At 40.8% G+C, this 16,170-nt stretch overlaps 1 protein-coding gene across 2 annotated transcripts in view; it reads left to right on the top strand.

Moving 5' to 3' along the window:
• bcas3 (BCAS3 microtubule associated cell migration factor) overlaps nucleotides 1-16,170 on the top strand; it is a 336,126-nt gene that overhangs the window by 286,594 nt on the left and 33,362 nt on the right. For both annotated transcript variants that reach the window (XM_065960137.1, XM_065960136.1), the window contains one exon: nucleotides 14,051-14,227. In XM_065960137.1, coding sequence (XP_065816209.1) covers nucleotides 14,051-14,227 — 177 coding nt within the window. The remainder of the gene's footprint in view (nucleotides 1-14,050; nucleotides 14,228-16,170) is intronic.

Genomic DNA, 16,170 nt, shown 5'->3' with positions numbered 1-16,170 from the left:
TATAGCTTAATCCATATCCTTTATTCCAAGTGGAGAAACACACGTTAACACACACACACACACACACACACACACACACACACACACACACACACACACACACACACACACACACACACACACACACACACACACACACACCCTGCAGCCTGTCAAACAAACAAATGAGGCTGGAGTCCCTGTGAAAGTCATCACCATGACCATCCCAGCTTCATCATCACGTTAGCCTGCTCCATTACACAGCAACATGATCTGGCCTGAAATCAATTAGCTGGCCATGCTAGCACCGTGAAGTGTACACTCCCCAATCTTTGTTTTGGTTTGATGGAAAACAATGTCTAGCGCGCAGGACGGAGTTTCAGCTGTGTGGGGGCGCCACGGCTATGACCAGATGAAAGATGTTTTGAACCCATTCTGCGATGCATATTGGAGGAAATTATGAAGCTGACATGGCTTTTTGTTTTTTTCTGAGTTTCAGTTTTAATATGTAATTAAGCATTTCAAATGACAGTTAAAAAATCAATTGTATTAATTATAATAATTTAGACCAGAATGATGTGAAATTTCACAAAGACAAGAAACCAAAACAGATAGTTGTTGCTGTTTTGGATAAAGTGAAGAATCTTGTAGATTTTTAGATTGATAAAATGAAGTAAAAACCAAATCAGAAACCTGAATGACAAGTAGCACTGGCAGCAAGGTTTTCCATAATCAGTGCTCTTATTTAAGCCCAAGATAAATACCACCTTTTCAACTTAAAACATGAACTGTAACACTTGATTCAACCATGTATTCACAGACTATAAAGCCATGTGTATTAATTGTGAGTTGTAAGAGAAAAAAAAGTTGGTAGTTCATGTCATGTGGTGCTTTATTCAGCTTTGGTAAACCTAATCAGGGATGCAAATTACACAGTGGAGGTATTTATTTAAACTCCACCAAACTGCAGCTGTTTTACAACATAAACCACCTGTTGGAAACTGATTCTTTTCTTCCTCTTACGTTTTGCATGTTGGCCTTTTTTCTGTGTCGCAAGTCATTTTAACACAGCATTACTTGCAAGGATGTGGTCATTGCAAGCTATTCTGTGTTATATATCAAACCGATATTAACCCATAGACTTTATAAACATGATGGTAGCCACATCTACAGGGACCACAATCCTAACTGAGCAGCCCCAGTTTAAATCCGACTTTGGGCTCCTTTGACGCATGCAGCCCCCACTCCCTCTCTCGATTCTATTCACTGACTTGTCTCTATTAAAGGTATAAAAAGCATCAAAATAAATCATCCAAAAAAAGTGGACAATTTAATAAGGGACCTAATGGGGATTCTTGCTTTTGCAACCGGCCTCAAGTGGACACTCAAGGACCGGCCTTTTTCTGAACTTCTCCATTAGCTTAATTTTATAACACAAGGTTGCACCTTGTTTCAACCCATAGCCCCTTTTTTTTAGTTTTTTGCACACCAGATCTCTCATCCAGGGGAAATACGTAAAAGTGGTTCTCAAACTGAAATTAAGAGCATCAAGCAGGGGCAGAAATGTTGCCTCAACAAAGCTGAAGCTTCCCCTTATTTTGACATGGAATAAATTCAACTATACATATACACTTCACAAAAACACCACACTCTAAAAGATCATGCATATACCACACTCGTGCAAATATAGTTCATACATGCATGCTGTCAGAGAACGCCTGCTCATTTGTCAGCAAACACACCCTTTCTGGGGTCTGCTTAGTGTTAAATATATGGCCTCCTTCTAATCAGTGTCCCCTTCAGCTCATTATTAATGACCTCTGGAACCCAACAACAAGACCAAGGAGAGGTCTTTCCCCTTCACTTTTCTCCTCCACACCCTCTTTTCCTGTAACATTCATTAGTGCTCATACCATCAAAAGACTTCTGGAGTTGTGGACAAACCAAGCCAGCAGGACTGGTTTCCTGCTGGTTTGGCACAAAGATCTTTTTAACCACAGAAGGACCAGTGCTAGTTTTATAACCGTATATATGTGCTATTGTCAAAACTAGGATGTCTATGTAGAAAGACCCCTAATCAATCTCAGCTGTTGTCTATCAGTGTGTTGAATTACTGCAGATCTCTGCTACTATATAAACTTCCAAAATGAATCTGTGAGCCTTCTTCTCTATGCACCAAACTGTCACGTGCTTCAAATGTTCTCAGCTGTCTCTTGATCTTTATATTATCCTATTTCATGAGTTGGATGTAGAACACTGACCTTTGCATGCCATTTGTTCTCATTTTGAGCCACATGTTAGGCTTGATGCCTGAAAGATTTGACTCTCAGTTGATATTGCCTTGTGTTAGATCTTTGACAAACAAGGAATCCTTTGTCCAGTTCAAGATTATGCAACTTTCTGAAAGAAAAACAACTCTCATCAATGTCCAAATGTTGCTTGGAAAGTCTTGTCTTTGACACTTGTGTGATCAGTTTGACCATTCTGGTGCTTCTTGTCAGTGTTTAACATTTATTTAATAGCAAAAATTGCATATTTCTGTACCCCTTGCCTTATTTATTTATTTATTTTCTATTGACCTGCAACATTCAGAACCATAGGAGCAGTCAGCTAACAATGTTACTGGACAGTCCCCTTTCGGATTCAGTTTGTTTTCATTTTTATTATTTACGGTCATTTGGACACCTAGCACCTTCTCTAGTGCACCTATCTCTCATCTAACGCTAATCTAAACCACACTGCGACAATATTAGGCCCTCTGTGCAAAACTGGGAGAGCAATGCGGTGTGATGGATGGGTGAAACAAAAATGATATTTTTCTTAGGAATCACCCAAACTCTTCCTAAGGCTTTTTGAAGCAGAATGTCAAGGTTGGTCAGGGGTTTGATTCCCAGCTCCTGCAGCTACATGTCCGATGTGTCAAGACACTTAACCCCAAGTTGCCCCCGCTGCCTCGTCTGCGGCATGTAAATGTGTTTAAATGGGATTAGATACTTTTGATGGTCACTTTACATAATCCATTTACCATTTGCATCATGCCAACTATTGTTTGAGGAAACTCTTAATGGTTAATTTACCATAAAAGAAAATGGGATCTTGCAAACTCTTTAAGCTTTTTACATTCACTCTTATAATCTGTATCTTTCTTGTGCACAGATTCCAAGAGAGGTTTGGGTTTCTTCCAAAAATGGTTGAAAAAAATTGTAACGTAGTTTTTCTTGACCTCTACTTTAAGAACAATAGACACTGCAGGCATATGGAATAAATCCAAACACCTGTGGCAGTTGATTTCTATTTATCATACCCCTATAGCATGTGAAGCCAACCCTACAGGCCATACCTGAGCAAAAAAAAAAAAAAAACTTATCAAATCCACTCCCTGGACTGGAAAGAATTAGCAAATATCCACTTCTTCTGTCTGTATAGCACTTCAGCTTTTGCTATGAGTGTCAACAAGGCAAATCAAATCATGTATTTCTCCTTAATGATGTATTTGTTGCACTGTTATCTCAATGTCTGTTACAGACTGTTGTACAACAATGTAGTAATTCTGTTTAAATGTACAGTATGAGATTGACACACACTTAAGTTCAGTGTTTGTTTCCGAGGTTAAAAACATGCGGGTTGTATATAGCTTTTTATGTCATGTTGTTTATTTACACTGAGCCCTCTCAAGGTTTGTCTCCTCTCAGGTGCCCACATCACTGTGTATTTGCACACCACTTGATCCAAAAAACCAGCATAATCAGCCCCGAGACGACACACACACACATAAACACACACAAAATGTCCATGTGTGTTTACCTGATCTGTGTGCAAACATGAGCATGTATGAGCCGTGCCATCAGCCCCTGTGTCCGTGGCACGCAACATATGGCACAAGTTTCACTCTATCACAATAGGCTGTGATGAAGGACACACATATGGGGCATATACAGGATGCAGAATAAGGCCCTGTCATTGTCATAGCCACTCGTATTCTTCTGCGATATGATTGCATTCTCATTTATTTTCAAGGTTTACATTTTCAGGGAATATTTTGAATAAGGGATTCTTGAACGTCTCAATTCAAACTAAAGGCGTCTTTCCCCCCAATTATGAAACTTTGCTGCAGTAATTAGCTCCCATTCAACCACAGCAGCCTTGGTGAGGTCCATCTCTGACGTTGAGTGTTAAGGGCACCGCATGCTTCACGTTTCTTTAAAAGAAGAAGCATCTGAAATGGATTCATGCTGACTGTGTGACTCCAGTAAAAACTTTATTGTGTTAATAATTTTATTCATTATTTTGTTGCAGTTTTAACAAACTACCTTCACGACAAGGAGTCCTGCAGATTTTCCAAAATGACTTTAACTGACTGAGATTAATTTCTCAAGCCAAACATCATAAGGTATACTTGAAATGATGTAAAACTAAATGAACATCAACTGAAGTTTACATGGACAACATTTTGTTCAAAAACTCAAATCTTCTTACTTTAATCTACTTTTGATTCCAATGTATTTGTTTTATGGATTATTATTTTGACCCAACAGGCACTTTTTGTTTCTAAACTTCGCCAAAAAGCCATTGTTTAGTCTTGGTTTGTGTAAGTTCATAGTTTAGTTTGACCCAGGAATTGATCATGGTTTGGGCTTATACTGTACGTCAATGATGTATCTGGGCTCCTCAGGGGACCCAGAGGCCTCCATGGAATAGACAATCAGCATCACTGTGACTTAGATTGAGGTTGCAGAAGCATGCACCGTTACATCCTGCAAAACCACACTCCTACGAGCGAATCTCCATGTTTTCAGGGAGTCCGCATACCCAAGTCTTTCAAGTTGTACCATTGGCTTCCTATTGCAAATACCAAGCCTCTAAGCACAAGTTGATATAACCCGAATGATATCACTAAGACTTTATCTGAGTTTTTCTTGGAATTCAGAAAGACATCCCGAGAGCTAAAGAAAACGTTATTGGACTCAAAGTATGCATTGACACATACAACTTGGAAGAGTAGAGCCATTTATATTTTTTTTATGACCGTTTTATCCAAATTATCATGAGCATAAGGTCTCATCTGGACCGTCCTACTGTTTCTCAGTTTTATGAATTCCCAACATGTGACACAAACAAATGACCTAGAGTTGTTTGTGGGTTAACAGGGGGGTCCATTTAACAGGGGAGTCTATGGTTTTAACATAAATATTAGTGTTGACTAAGGCTAGACATGGCGCCTAGACAGACACACACTGGCCATAGCTTGCTGTCCAAGCATTAAGACTAATAGTTAGCAAAGCACTGCTGCTGACTCATTTGACATGCCTGGAATTAGCTTAGTGGACAGTAAGTGTGTTTGTGTATGTTTGAGTGTCCACTGACTCATCTGCAATTAACTGCATACAGGTTAATGCGTCTTCATATCTGAACGCCATATGTTTTCGTGTGAGGGTGTACATGCACGTGTGTGTGTGTGTGTGTGTGTGTGTGTGTGTGTGTGTGTGTGTGTGTGTGTGTGTGTGTGTGTGTGTGTGTGTGTGTGTGTGTGTGTGTGTGTGTGTGTGTGTGTGTGTGTGTGTGTGTGTGTGTGTGTGTGTGTGTGGTAGTGAGTAAAGTGCCTTGAGGCAGATTCTGGTATTGATGGGGATTACTAACACTTAGCCGACACCACTGAGACTGCAAAGGGAGTAAATGATTTAGAAGCACTGGCCTTAATGTAATGAAAGAAAGGCCTGGCCTGTCAAGATCACACACACACACGCACACGCACACACACACACACACACACACACACACATGCGCGCGCACTGCTACCTATGGGTGCTAATCCAGTGAGCTTACATCTCCATTAACACTAACCCTGCACCACAAACCTACCCGGCCAGCTAGCTAGCACTCTGAGTGTTTCCCCAAGGATATCAGAGACACTCTCTCTTGCTCCCTGTCTTTCTGACACACACACACACACACACACACACACACACACACACACACACACACACACACACACACACACGGCCTGGAGGGATGTCAGTACAGGTTCACAGCACAGTCATGGAAGTGTGTGTGCAAGTGGAAGTCTATTAAAAGAGTGGTGTTGTGAAGTTATCTTTATAACATGTGAATGGTGTCAATGTACTTGAGCACGGGTGAATGGATGTTCCCTGCATTAGAACCATGCTTGAGTGTATGTGTGGTGTAGGATTAGACTGACACACCACTGACCTTTCCTTGCCATCTACCACTGATATAATGAAGGCTGTCCCAGTCCTCAGCAGCATTAAAACACGCTCATGGAAAGTTACTTTTGTTGCAAATTTGTTGTCCCAACCTCTGTCCAAAAAAATCTGTACATCTACAAATAATTCACAGAGGCAAATGCACTTCCTAAAATATGAAGTAATGGGGGTCTTATTTTTACTTTAATCAACTTACCAAAACAAAAATTAATGACTTCAATTTATGCAGTCACTAAAAGGATGTTTTTTATGTTTTCTTTATTGAATAATATACTAACATCCTGTCTTAATGTATGAAAATACTTTTTTTTACCATTCAACTTTCCTATTAAGGTTGAACAGTTTAGATTTTAGAGGCGTGTTTAATGAACTCCTAACTCTGTGTACTTCCCACCTGAACTACCGTCTGATTTACAACCTGTTTGCTGTAACTGACTGTTCCCGTTTTCCCAGTAACAGCACTCAGGTGCAATCTCACACACAAACACACACACACATACACACACTCATATACACGCACCATTACATATTAAACAACACCCCTAATAAAGGAATTAGTTCGATCAGTCCCCCGCACTAAAGCCTAATTGAATTAGCATTAGCAAGGCATTAGCGTGTTAACTGCAAAGGTAACCCAGAAACAGAGGCATGAAGCCTTAGAGCATTAGTTTAGAGTGTGTGTGTGTGTGTGTGGGGGGGGGGGGGGGTGCTTTATGTCTCTAGAACCAGTGAAAGGTGTACAACATCCAGGCAATAACATGTTTTATCCAAAAAAAAAAGAAAACAAAAGGTGAACCTTTTTTTAATTTTTTAACTCAACATTTGTCAAACAACAATGTAGCATTTATCACATTTGAATATTTTTCATTCAGTACAACCTCAGCCACAGGTTCAGATTTGGTTGGAAACATGTTGGATCTTGTTTGTTCATTCCACCTAAAAGACGAGTCAGTCATCTGAGAATCCAGTGGTCGACAAAAACACAGCGGCGTTCTGTTTTCTCTGCTCTTTGGTTATGGCCGGACACACAATGTAAATATCTTTCACAATACAGAAGATAAAATATTTCAAAACAAGTGTAAATCATTGTAAAAGGAAACATATTTAAGACACAGATGGAGACCCAAATATTTATCCAGCCTTACATAGCTCCTTCAAGGAACACAAAAGGCGCTATTCAGCTTTTTAAACTTGTGCCATAGTTCTCCCTAAAAACCTCATGACACATTTTGATTTGAAAAGTCAGTGGAATTTCCCCTTTATTACCCAAACTTATAAATTTGATGAATGGCAACCATTCATTAAAATGTTCTTACGTGTGCATGAAGTGACGAGATTTCATCATAGCATTCTTCTGCACGCACAAGTGGAAAAAAAGTGACGTCAAACTGTAAACATAATACATTTATCAGAGTCAGTAGTTTTAATAGGGTACTGGTAGCAATTAAATTAGAGGAGTTTGACAAACATACTTTGGTAACACATTTGGCAACTTTCACTTATAATACCAAGCACTCTCATCCCGCATGACGATGCTTTGTCATACATCCCACAGAAAGCTCAACCTTTAAAGAGTTTGCTTTAAGGTAGTTAAAGACACTCGTTGGTGGTTCTATGGAGTGTCCATTATGCATTTGTCTCAAGGTAGCTCGGGTACCAGTTATTCTTATACGTATATCTGTTTAAAGGAATTCCTTAGTGTCCTTTAAAGCTTCCCTATTTGTTTCAAGGTTCTGTTTAGCTTCCGTTACCCTAGACAGATGTTTCAAGACAGCCTTTTTGGTCTTTCAATGGATCCCTTCACTCTAGTGTCTGTTTATAACGTTTCACAGCTGTTCTGAGGTACCCTGAGCACAGGTTGAAAAGTCCTATTTTGTGTCTGTTTTAAGGTACCCTTTTAGTGGCTGTTAGTGCCATTAAGAATATGTTTCCAAAATACTCTTTAGCATCAGTTTCAAGCATAGACTGTATAAAACATGGACTTAGTCTCAGTGACGTCACCAAGAGGTGTTAAGGACCCCAACAATGGCGGTCCCCTTTTAAAAATGACAACTCCATCTCACCTCCTGCTACGAGGCTGAGTTGAGGCGGGTCAAATTAATATTTTGGTTACTGAAACACATCCAACATCCCAAATAATGACAACAACACCAACAAAGCCCACAGTGTAAGGTCTCTTTTGGATTTAGCTTTACCTTCTGAGCCTCATGTCCAACTTTGACATCCCAAGCCACAGTTTACATACACACACCCACAGACACACTCATCCCGCTGCAGTGTGATTAAATCTTTAAGAAAAGTAGCTCTGGCTGCAGTGATAAGTAGGGCCAGTATGTGAGGACTAACAGCTGGGTGGAGAGTGGCTTTTAATCCTGTTGGGTTTACATGATGGAGGAAAAAATACCAATCCAGGACGTCTCTCAAATCCTCCTCCTCCTCCTCCTCCTCCTCCTCCTCCTTCGACTACAAACATCACATCCTCATATTTGCAGAGAGAATGAAAAATTAAACACATTTGTATCCTGAGAAGGGATACCTGCCCCTTCATACAAGTAAACTGGAGGGGAAGTTTTGAAAGTTAGTTGGGACTTTTCCAACATTTTGATGGCTGAGCATCCTTATTGGTATTTGAATATACCATAGGAGTTTTGTAGGTAAATAACTGAACTATTTCTACCACCGGTATTATTACATAATGTCTACTCTAGCTGCAGAGTATTAAAAAATTAAGATGGCAAACCAGCCGCATGCTCCTCTTTTCAGCTCAACTTTTGCTCCACTTTTTCAGCTATACATGTCTTTAAATGTCAAATGTTTCACTCACTGTGAATATTGTCTCGAGACATCGATAAAATAAAGTCCGATCAAAAAATGCCCTTTGTAAACATAACTTTAGCATTTCTACACCACTACAGCACATTTTCATATATTTTTTTTAGTTTTCAGGTTGATAACAAGCTTTGTGTGATTGTTTAACTTTATCTCTGGTGTCAGGGTTAGTGAAGCCATGTAATCAACATCCTATGATGAACTCGCTCCATATCATAAGCCCCTGAAATCTACTCACACACTCCCACTCCACATTAACACAGAGGGGGGAGTGGTACAAAAATCTAAAAGAAAATCCCCCAAACTTTGTGTAAAGGACACAAAAGCATTTATATGGATTCATGTCATCATCATGTATTTGTTAAATGCAAATCGGTCATAATGGACATATGCTAAAACACATCAATATATAACTACAAATGTTGTCGCGAAGTCCAAAAAACTGGCCCAACACTCCCCTCATTAATGTTGACATTTAAATAATGACCATAACTAGTTCATGCAACCAGCTTTGAAGCGTATTAGAGTTGGTGCCTTCAGTTTTTGAGAAAAAGTTATTTTCCTGACGCCATGTCCACAGAGCTGTTTGAATGTGTGAAAGGAGAGCTGAGGAGTCCTTTGAGGATCCAAACAGAGCCAGGTCTCTGTCAGGAGAGTCTGATGATAAACCCAGAAAACAGTTTTCCACATTTAAGAAAATCTGGAAGTACAAAAGAAAAATCACAGACTCTCAGCAACTGAAAGTTTCAGTCTCAGCGATCAGTATCGGCCTTCAAATACTCGTATGGGTCAAAGCTGCTCTGATAAACCCGCAGCTCTTCCTAACCTTCTGTCAAGCTCTTATTATGTAGAAAAAAACACTGCTGTCAAAACCTTTGATCTTCCTGGCTCACCAGCTATCAGAGAGCAGACTACTGTGTATGTGTGTTTTTCTATGTGTGTGTGTGTAAGTGTGTGTGTGTGTGTGTGTGTGTGTGTGTACCCTGAGGTCTGGCCAGTCTCAGCCCCGCTGCAGGCCAGTGACAGGTGCTAATGCCGGGGCGAGAGGCTGCACGGGCCTCCATGCTCCCTCCTGTGATAACACTGACCGACCTCCAGAAGCAACACAAACACACACACACACACACACACACACACTGCCACACACACACACACACACACACACACACACACACACACACACACACACTGCCACACACACACACACACACACACACACACACACACACACACACACACACACTGCCACACACACACACACACACACACACACACACACACACACACACACACTGCCACACACACATGAGGTGGCTGAGCTTCCTGATAACTTTGCTGCACTTCAGAAGCAGCCTGTGTGTGTGTGTGTTGGATTGATTTTTCAAAGGATTCCCCTTTAGTGCCAGCAGGCCCTCCATCAAAGCTGGCCACGAGAGCCTGGGCGACGTGTGTGTGTGTGTGTGTGTGTGTGTGTGTGTGTGTGTGTGTGTGTGTGTGTGTGTGTGTGTGTGTGTGTGTGTGTGTGTGTGTGTGTGTGTGTGTGTGTGTGTGTGTGTGTGTGTGTGTGTGTGTGTGTCCAACAACAGCCATGTGCTTTGCCTGTGAGGTGATATGATGTTATTTTTTCCTGCACTGTGGTTGATCTAATGCTGCATTACTGGGATGTCATCCCAGACATCTTAGTGTGACTGAGTGAAGTGTTGCTCATTGCTTACAAAACGAAGACCCACTTTAACCTCCAGTGGACAGTTTGGTTGAGCTTTAACATGCCTATATGTACTTTAAAATTTCATTCAATCAATCTCTGCAAAGCGTCCCGCACAAGTCTTTGTGATGAAGGATTGAGTATGTTTCAAGGTTTCATTTGGTGTTAGAGTACCATCAAGCATCTCTGTCTGTTTCAGGGTGTACCATCCAACAGCTCTGGTGCAGTCACTTTCTGCGCCTATTTCAAGGAACCCTTAAGTGTCTGTTAAGGTTCCCTCTAGGTTCCTTTTGCCACTTTTCCTTCTTTCTTTCTGACAGCCAATCCAAGTTGAATGTATCAATCTTTGCACCTCATCATTTGACCCTCTGTGTGCTGGACAGCTAGATCAGTTAGTCTGACCTCTTCTATGGAAAGTTTCTAAATCTTCAAGTCTAAAAGCTTGAAACAAATACAATACTTGAGTGTAGAAACTTTCAATTCAGACAAAAACAAAACACAGATTTTAAATTAATTTCTCATGGATCATAGATTTCACTTTTAGTAGTGTATTCATTTATGTTGTTGTTTGTTGTTATACTAACCTAATGTATTGTAATTGTGACTCTTTCTCTTCAGTAAAAAAAAAAGATTCCTTATCTTTGATGTTTTGGTCATCTGAAAATGAGTACTTAAACATATTTTCGTCTCCCTCAATCTATGTCCTTTCTTGCATCCTGTACTTCATGCACACACAGACAAACACACACACACACACACAGATTGTGCACTTGGACGCTGATGTTTCCAGGAAAAGAGGATCTCTTCTGTCCTTGTCTTCACTTCATCCTTTGATGTAGTCCTGTCTGCGTTCTCACTCGGGGTTTTGCTGATACCCACAAGACCAGAAACATTCCTGTGTCTGTCCACATGTCTGAGAGAGAGAGAGAGAGAGAGAGAGAAAGAGAGAGAGACACACAAAAAGCATTTACAAGATGTAAGAATACAGTTTGTGTTGAGTTTTTTTTTTACAAGATTCAAAATACTGTTTGAATTTGGGTTAGAAGGTCCAACACTTATTCAGCTCCTGATAACATGTTGAAAAAGAACTCATGAGTCATAAATTTCAGTTTCCACTTAATAACTCTTGCTTGTATTGTATATGTTTCTTTGGCTGTGTTATAATAGTACACATCATTAATATGATAGAAAGTTCAATGACTCGTGTGTTAGTGTTCGTTACGTTAGTTCCTCCAAATGTTTTTTTCTTCACTTTTGAGGTGCTGTCATGTAATCCGTATTTTTACAGTCTCTGGTGTGAGTTTTGTGTTGTGATGCATTTTTGGTCATGCCGCAGTCAGTCATCCCAGAACATGTGTTTACATCTGAAGTCAAGAGGAAAAAGCCAAAAAAGTGCAGACATCATGAACTTTTGATTATATGACCTGTTTTCTTTTTTTTTAAATTGTGTTTGTTTGCCTTCAAAATCACACTTATTGGAATATCCTATGTATTGTTTATGTTGATTTCCATGTATATTCTTTGAGAGTTTAATTTGGCTTAGCCTTAAGATACAGCTTTCAACCACACTGATGCTATCGTATTAGGAAAACCAAAAAAGGTAGTTTAATGCGGTCAAATGGTCTGACATCTACTGATTTATCTCCCTTCATTCTTTCTAAAGCAGATGTTTTGTCAAATGATAAGGAGCACCAGAGCTAAGTTAAAGGTTCTTTGATTTCCAACAAACAGGATATTTCTTTCATCAGTGGATGATTGTCAACAACATGTTGGACAAAAGGAAGTTGTCTGTTTTTTAAGTTTAAGAGAGCAAGGAAAGCAGTTTCCCCCATTTTTAGTGTTTGAGCTATAGGCAGTTTTTTTGTGTTCCTTTGATACGTTATCTTCATAAGGACACTTGTGCAGGATTTCCCAGCGGGATAAAAGTTACTTTAAAAAAAAAGGATATAATAAAGATGCACCAGTTTGAATCAGTTACTCTCTGTTTCCCACTCATATCTCCTGGATGTTAACAAGCAGAGAGATGCACAACTGGACTGATGATGATGATAAACAGAGATCATGTGTTTGTGTGGTTGAGCATTTTCCCAACATCACTGCTAAACCTCCTCTTTCTTCAGCCATTATCACCTCTCAGTGCTGGCAGGCACGCTGACCTCGTCAAATGAACACACTAATAGAATAAACCTGTTATTTTAGTGTCTGCATGCCTGCCTGCCTGCCTCACATAAACACACACACACAAACACACACACACACACACACAGAAACAGGTTGCAGACTTTCTGGCTCCAGAGCACAAGATCTCTGTGATTGCAGAAATTACGACAGACAGAAAGGAGAGAGATTAAGGTGCAGTGCAGGTCTGTGTCGATTTGGTTTGACAGGCATGAAGATTGTGTTGTGCTTACATGTTGTTTGTTGTGTGAGTGTGTCTCTGTGACTTTGAACCATTGAACCAGCTGATCTGCTGAACTCCAGTGGAACTTGTGTGTAGTAAATTCATTAACGCTGCAGTGTTGTAGAAACGTTGGGTTATGATTTTACTACTGAAAGAAAAGAGATACACCCGTTGTTCAAATCGACATGCATAGAGTGAACAATGTCATGCTCCCAAAAGGATTATACCTTAATGTAATGGGGGCAACTGTGGATCAGTGGTCGAGTCTGTTGTCTCTCAACCACAAGGTTGAGCGTTCGATTCCCAGCTCCTGCAACAACATGTCCGATGTGTCCTTGGACACTTACCCTAAAAAATACATTAAAACTGTAACATCAATTGTTTGATGCTTTTTTTTCTTCTTTTTTAAGTTGTTTTTTTAAAGCCTTTTTGCCTTTTACTGGATAGGACAGCTGAAGAGGGACAGGAAATGTTGGGAGAAGAGAGTGGGGGATGACATGCAGCAGAGGGCCAAGGTCAGATTTGAACCACAGCTGCTGCGACGAGGACTGTAGCCTCCCTACACAGGGCATGCAACATAACCGCTATAGGCTATTGGCGCCCTGCTTGATACTTCTTAAAGGATTTGGTCGAATGATTTGTTTGATTTCATCATAGAGGACAATCAGCTCCTCTTCATCCCTAATTAAAATTCTTTGAATTACAGCACATGTGAAATCCCAGTTTGTTTTTACCTGATTCATATCATTGTGGAAAATTAAAAATGTGTGCACCTGTAAGGGTAGAAGCAGAAATTGATCACACTTGTCACACCTGTCTGGCTGTCAGTCCTGCAAACCATCTTACATTGCACAAATGATGTGACAGTAAATATTGATTCATATGTCTTTTCTCTGTGTTTGATTTTTGATGCAGGTGTGTTTGACGGGCGAGGCGTCACCCTGCTGGAGGTCTGTGGTAGCTGGCCGGAGAGCTTTGGCGTACCGCGACACAACATCGGCTCGGCAGATGCGACTGATGAAGGGCTCCGGGAGAGACTGGCCGATGCCATGTCCGAGTCCCCCTCTAGGGACATCGTAGGATCAGCTACAGGTCAGTAAAGAACGCCCTGCTCTCTGCACACGATCACTAATGTGTCCATTTACATGAAACCTCTATTCTTCTAACTGTATTATCAGACCATGACACCTGGCTCGTAAGAAACATTTCAGAAAGAGGTCTTATAATATGTTTTGATAGGAACTGAAGTGAAAATAAGAAAAAAGGGAGATAAGCTGCACCACCGTGAAAACTTCCGACCAGATAAAGGATCCGCACACTGTGACCTGTTCCACACACTGATCTGTATGCATGTGTAATCTGTTCATCCAGAAACACCACTCTCATATCTTCACCAGATAAGTCCTGGCTTAGAGCATCTCAACTATTTTGCTATATTTTTTATTGGCGAGGGGATTCTTGCAAAGAAATCTTTCTTGGGGGATTTCTGTATGAGCCTGAAAGTTCTTGACAGCCATAAACTGCTAACTGTATCTTACTAGCTTTTTTAAATCCTTCAACCTGTTAAATGAAAATTAAAAAATTAAAAAACTAGTGACCTAACTTGACATGAATCACTTACCCTATTGACCACCAGAATATGTTAATAAATAGAGGTGCATTGGAAAAAGTGATGACAAAATGAGTTGCCATGGAATTGAATTTTCCATTATTGGTCAGTTAAGTCATCATGTGTGTTTTTAAGGCTGTGTGCCGACAGAACATCTTTCCTGAAGCCGAGTTGCTGACTCCCCGTCTCTCTTCTCGCTCACTCTACCACTTACTCTTGTGCCCTCAGCTATTCACAAACCTCTGCTACTCATATGACAAAAGGAACGCCTACAAGATGTGTAAATACTTTTAATGGCGTATTTTGAGTTTGAAAGAGTCATGTTAAAACTGCTAGCTGAATAAGAGCCATGAAGGTATTGTGCCAAACAGTTGTCAAGGCAAGTCAATTGTCAAGCTGGTTATTAGTTGCAGCCCTAGATAAAAACTCAGGTAAATGGCTTAGAGGTTAAACATAGGACTCTGTTAGGATAATACAGGAGTTAGCTGCACCCAGAATTGTAAAGAAAAAAAAGAAGAAAGAGGAAATTGATTTAACAAACAGAAATACAGCAGGGTCGGGACAGACCTACTTAACAAAACATCATTGGTGATCTAGGTCTATGTTTTCTGTCCTATTTGATTATAAATGTTATTATGAAGGTGTACAGTGCACTTTGGTATTACCCAGCATACACTGCTGCCAGGTGAAGGTCCAGTGATGGATTGGCCCACCACTGGAAGGATGTTCTGGTTGTCGCAAAGTGTGCAGCTTTGTGTTTGTAGGTTTGGCATATCTGCACATGTCTTTCTTTTCTTTGAGGCTTCCTGTCTGCGTGTGTGTGTGTGTGTGTGTGTGTGTGTGTGTGTGTGTGTGTGTGTGTGTGTGTGTGTGTGTGTGTGTGTGTGTGTGTGTGTGTGTGTGTGTGTGTGTGTGTGTGTGTGTGTGTGTGTGTGTGTGTGTGCGCACGCCCAGCAGACATGCCGTTGGCCCTGACAGTCCAAATGGTTAACTCGTTTAGGAAGCGGCAGTGCTCTCTCTTTCTCCCCCCTCCCTCCTTAAGTGAACAAGAGTTCCTTTGATTTAAATGTGTGTGTGTGTGTGTGTGTCTGGGCGTGTGTGTGTGTGTGTGTGTGTGTGCGGGTTCGGGGGTGTAGCTCCTCAGACATAGCCACAGGGTTAGGGAGGGTGTTGGGGTAGTGGAGTGGGGGGGTCACAAGGGCCTAATGGATTTAGCATCGACTATCACCCCCCCAAAAAAAAAAAAAAAAAAAACATCCTCGTCCATATCCAGCCCTGTCCCCCTCGTTCTTTTTCTCTCCTCCCTCCCTCCCTCCCTCTCTCTCTCTCTCTTTGTGAGGCTTTAACCTTGTTTGTAGCTGTGCTCTCTCTCTCTCTTTCTGTCTGTCTCCTCATCACTCTTTTTTACGGCCCCCCCCCCCAGCTC

The sequence above is a fragment of the Labrus bergylta genome, chromosome 11 (genome assembly GCF_963930695.1).
Source record: "Labrus bergylta chromosome 11, fLabBer1.1, whole genome shotgun sequence".
NCBI classification, from domain to species: domain Eukaryota; kingdom Metazoa; phylum Chordata; class Actinopteri; order Labriformes; family Labridae; genus Labrus; species Labrus bergylta.
The sequence above is the reverse complement of the archived record's forward strand: the minus strand, read 5'-3'. Positions and strand labels throughout refer to the sequence as shown.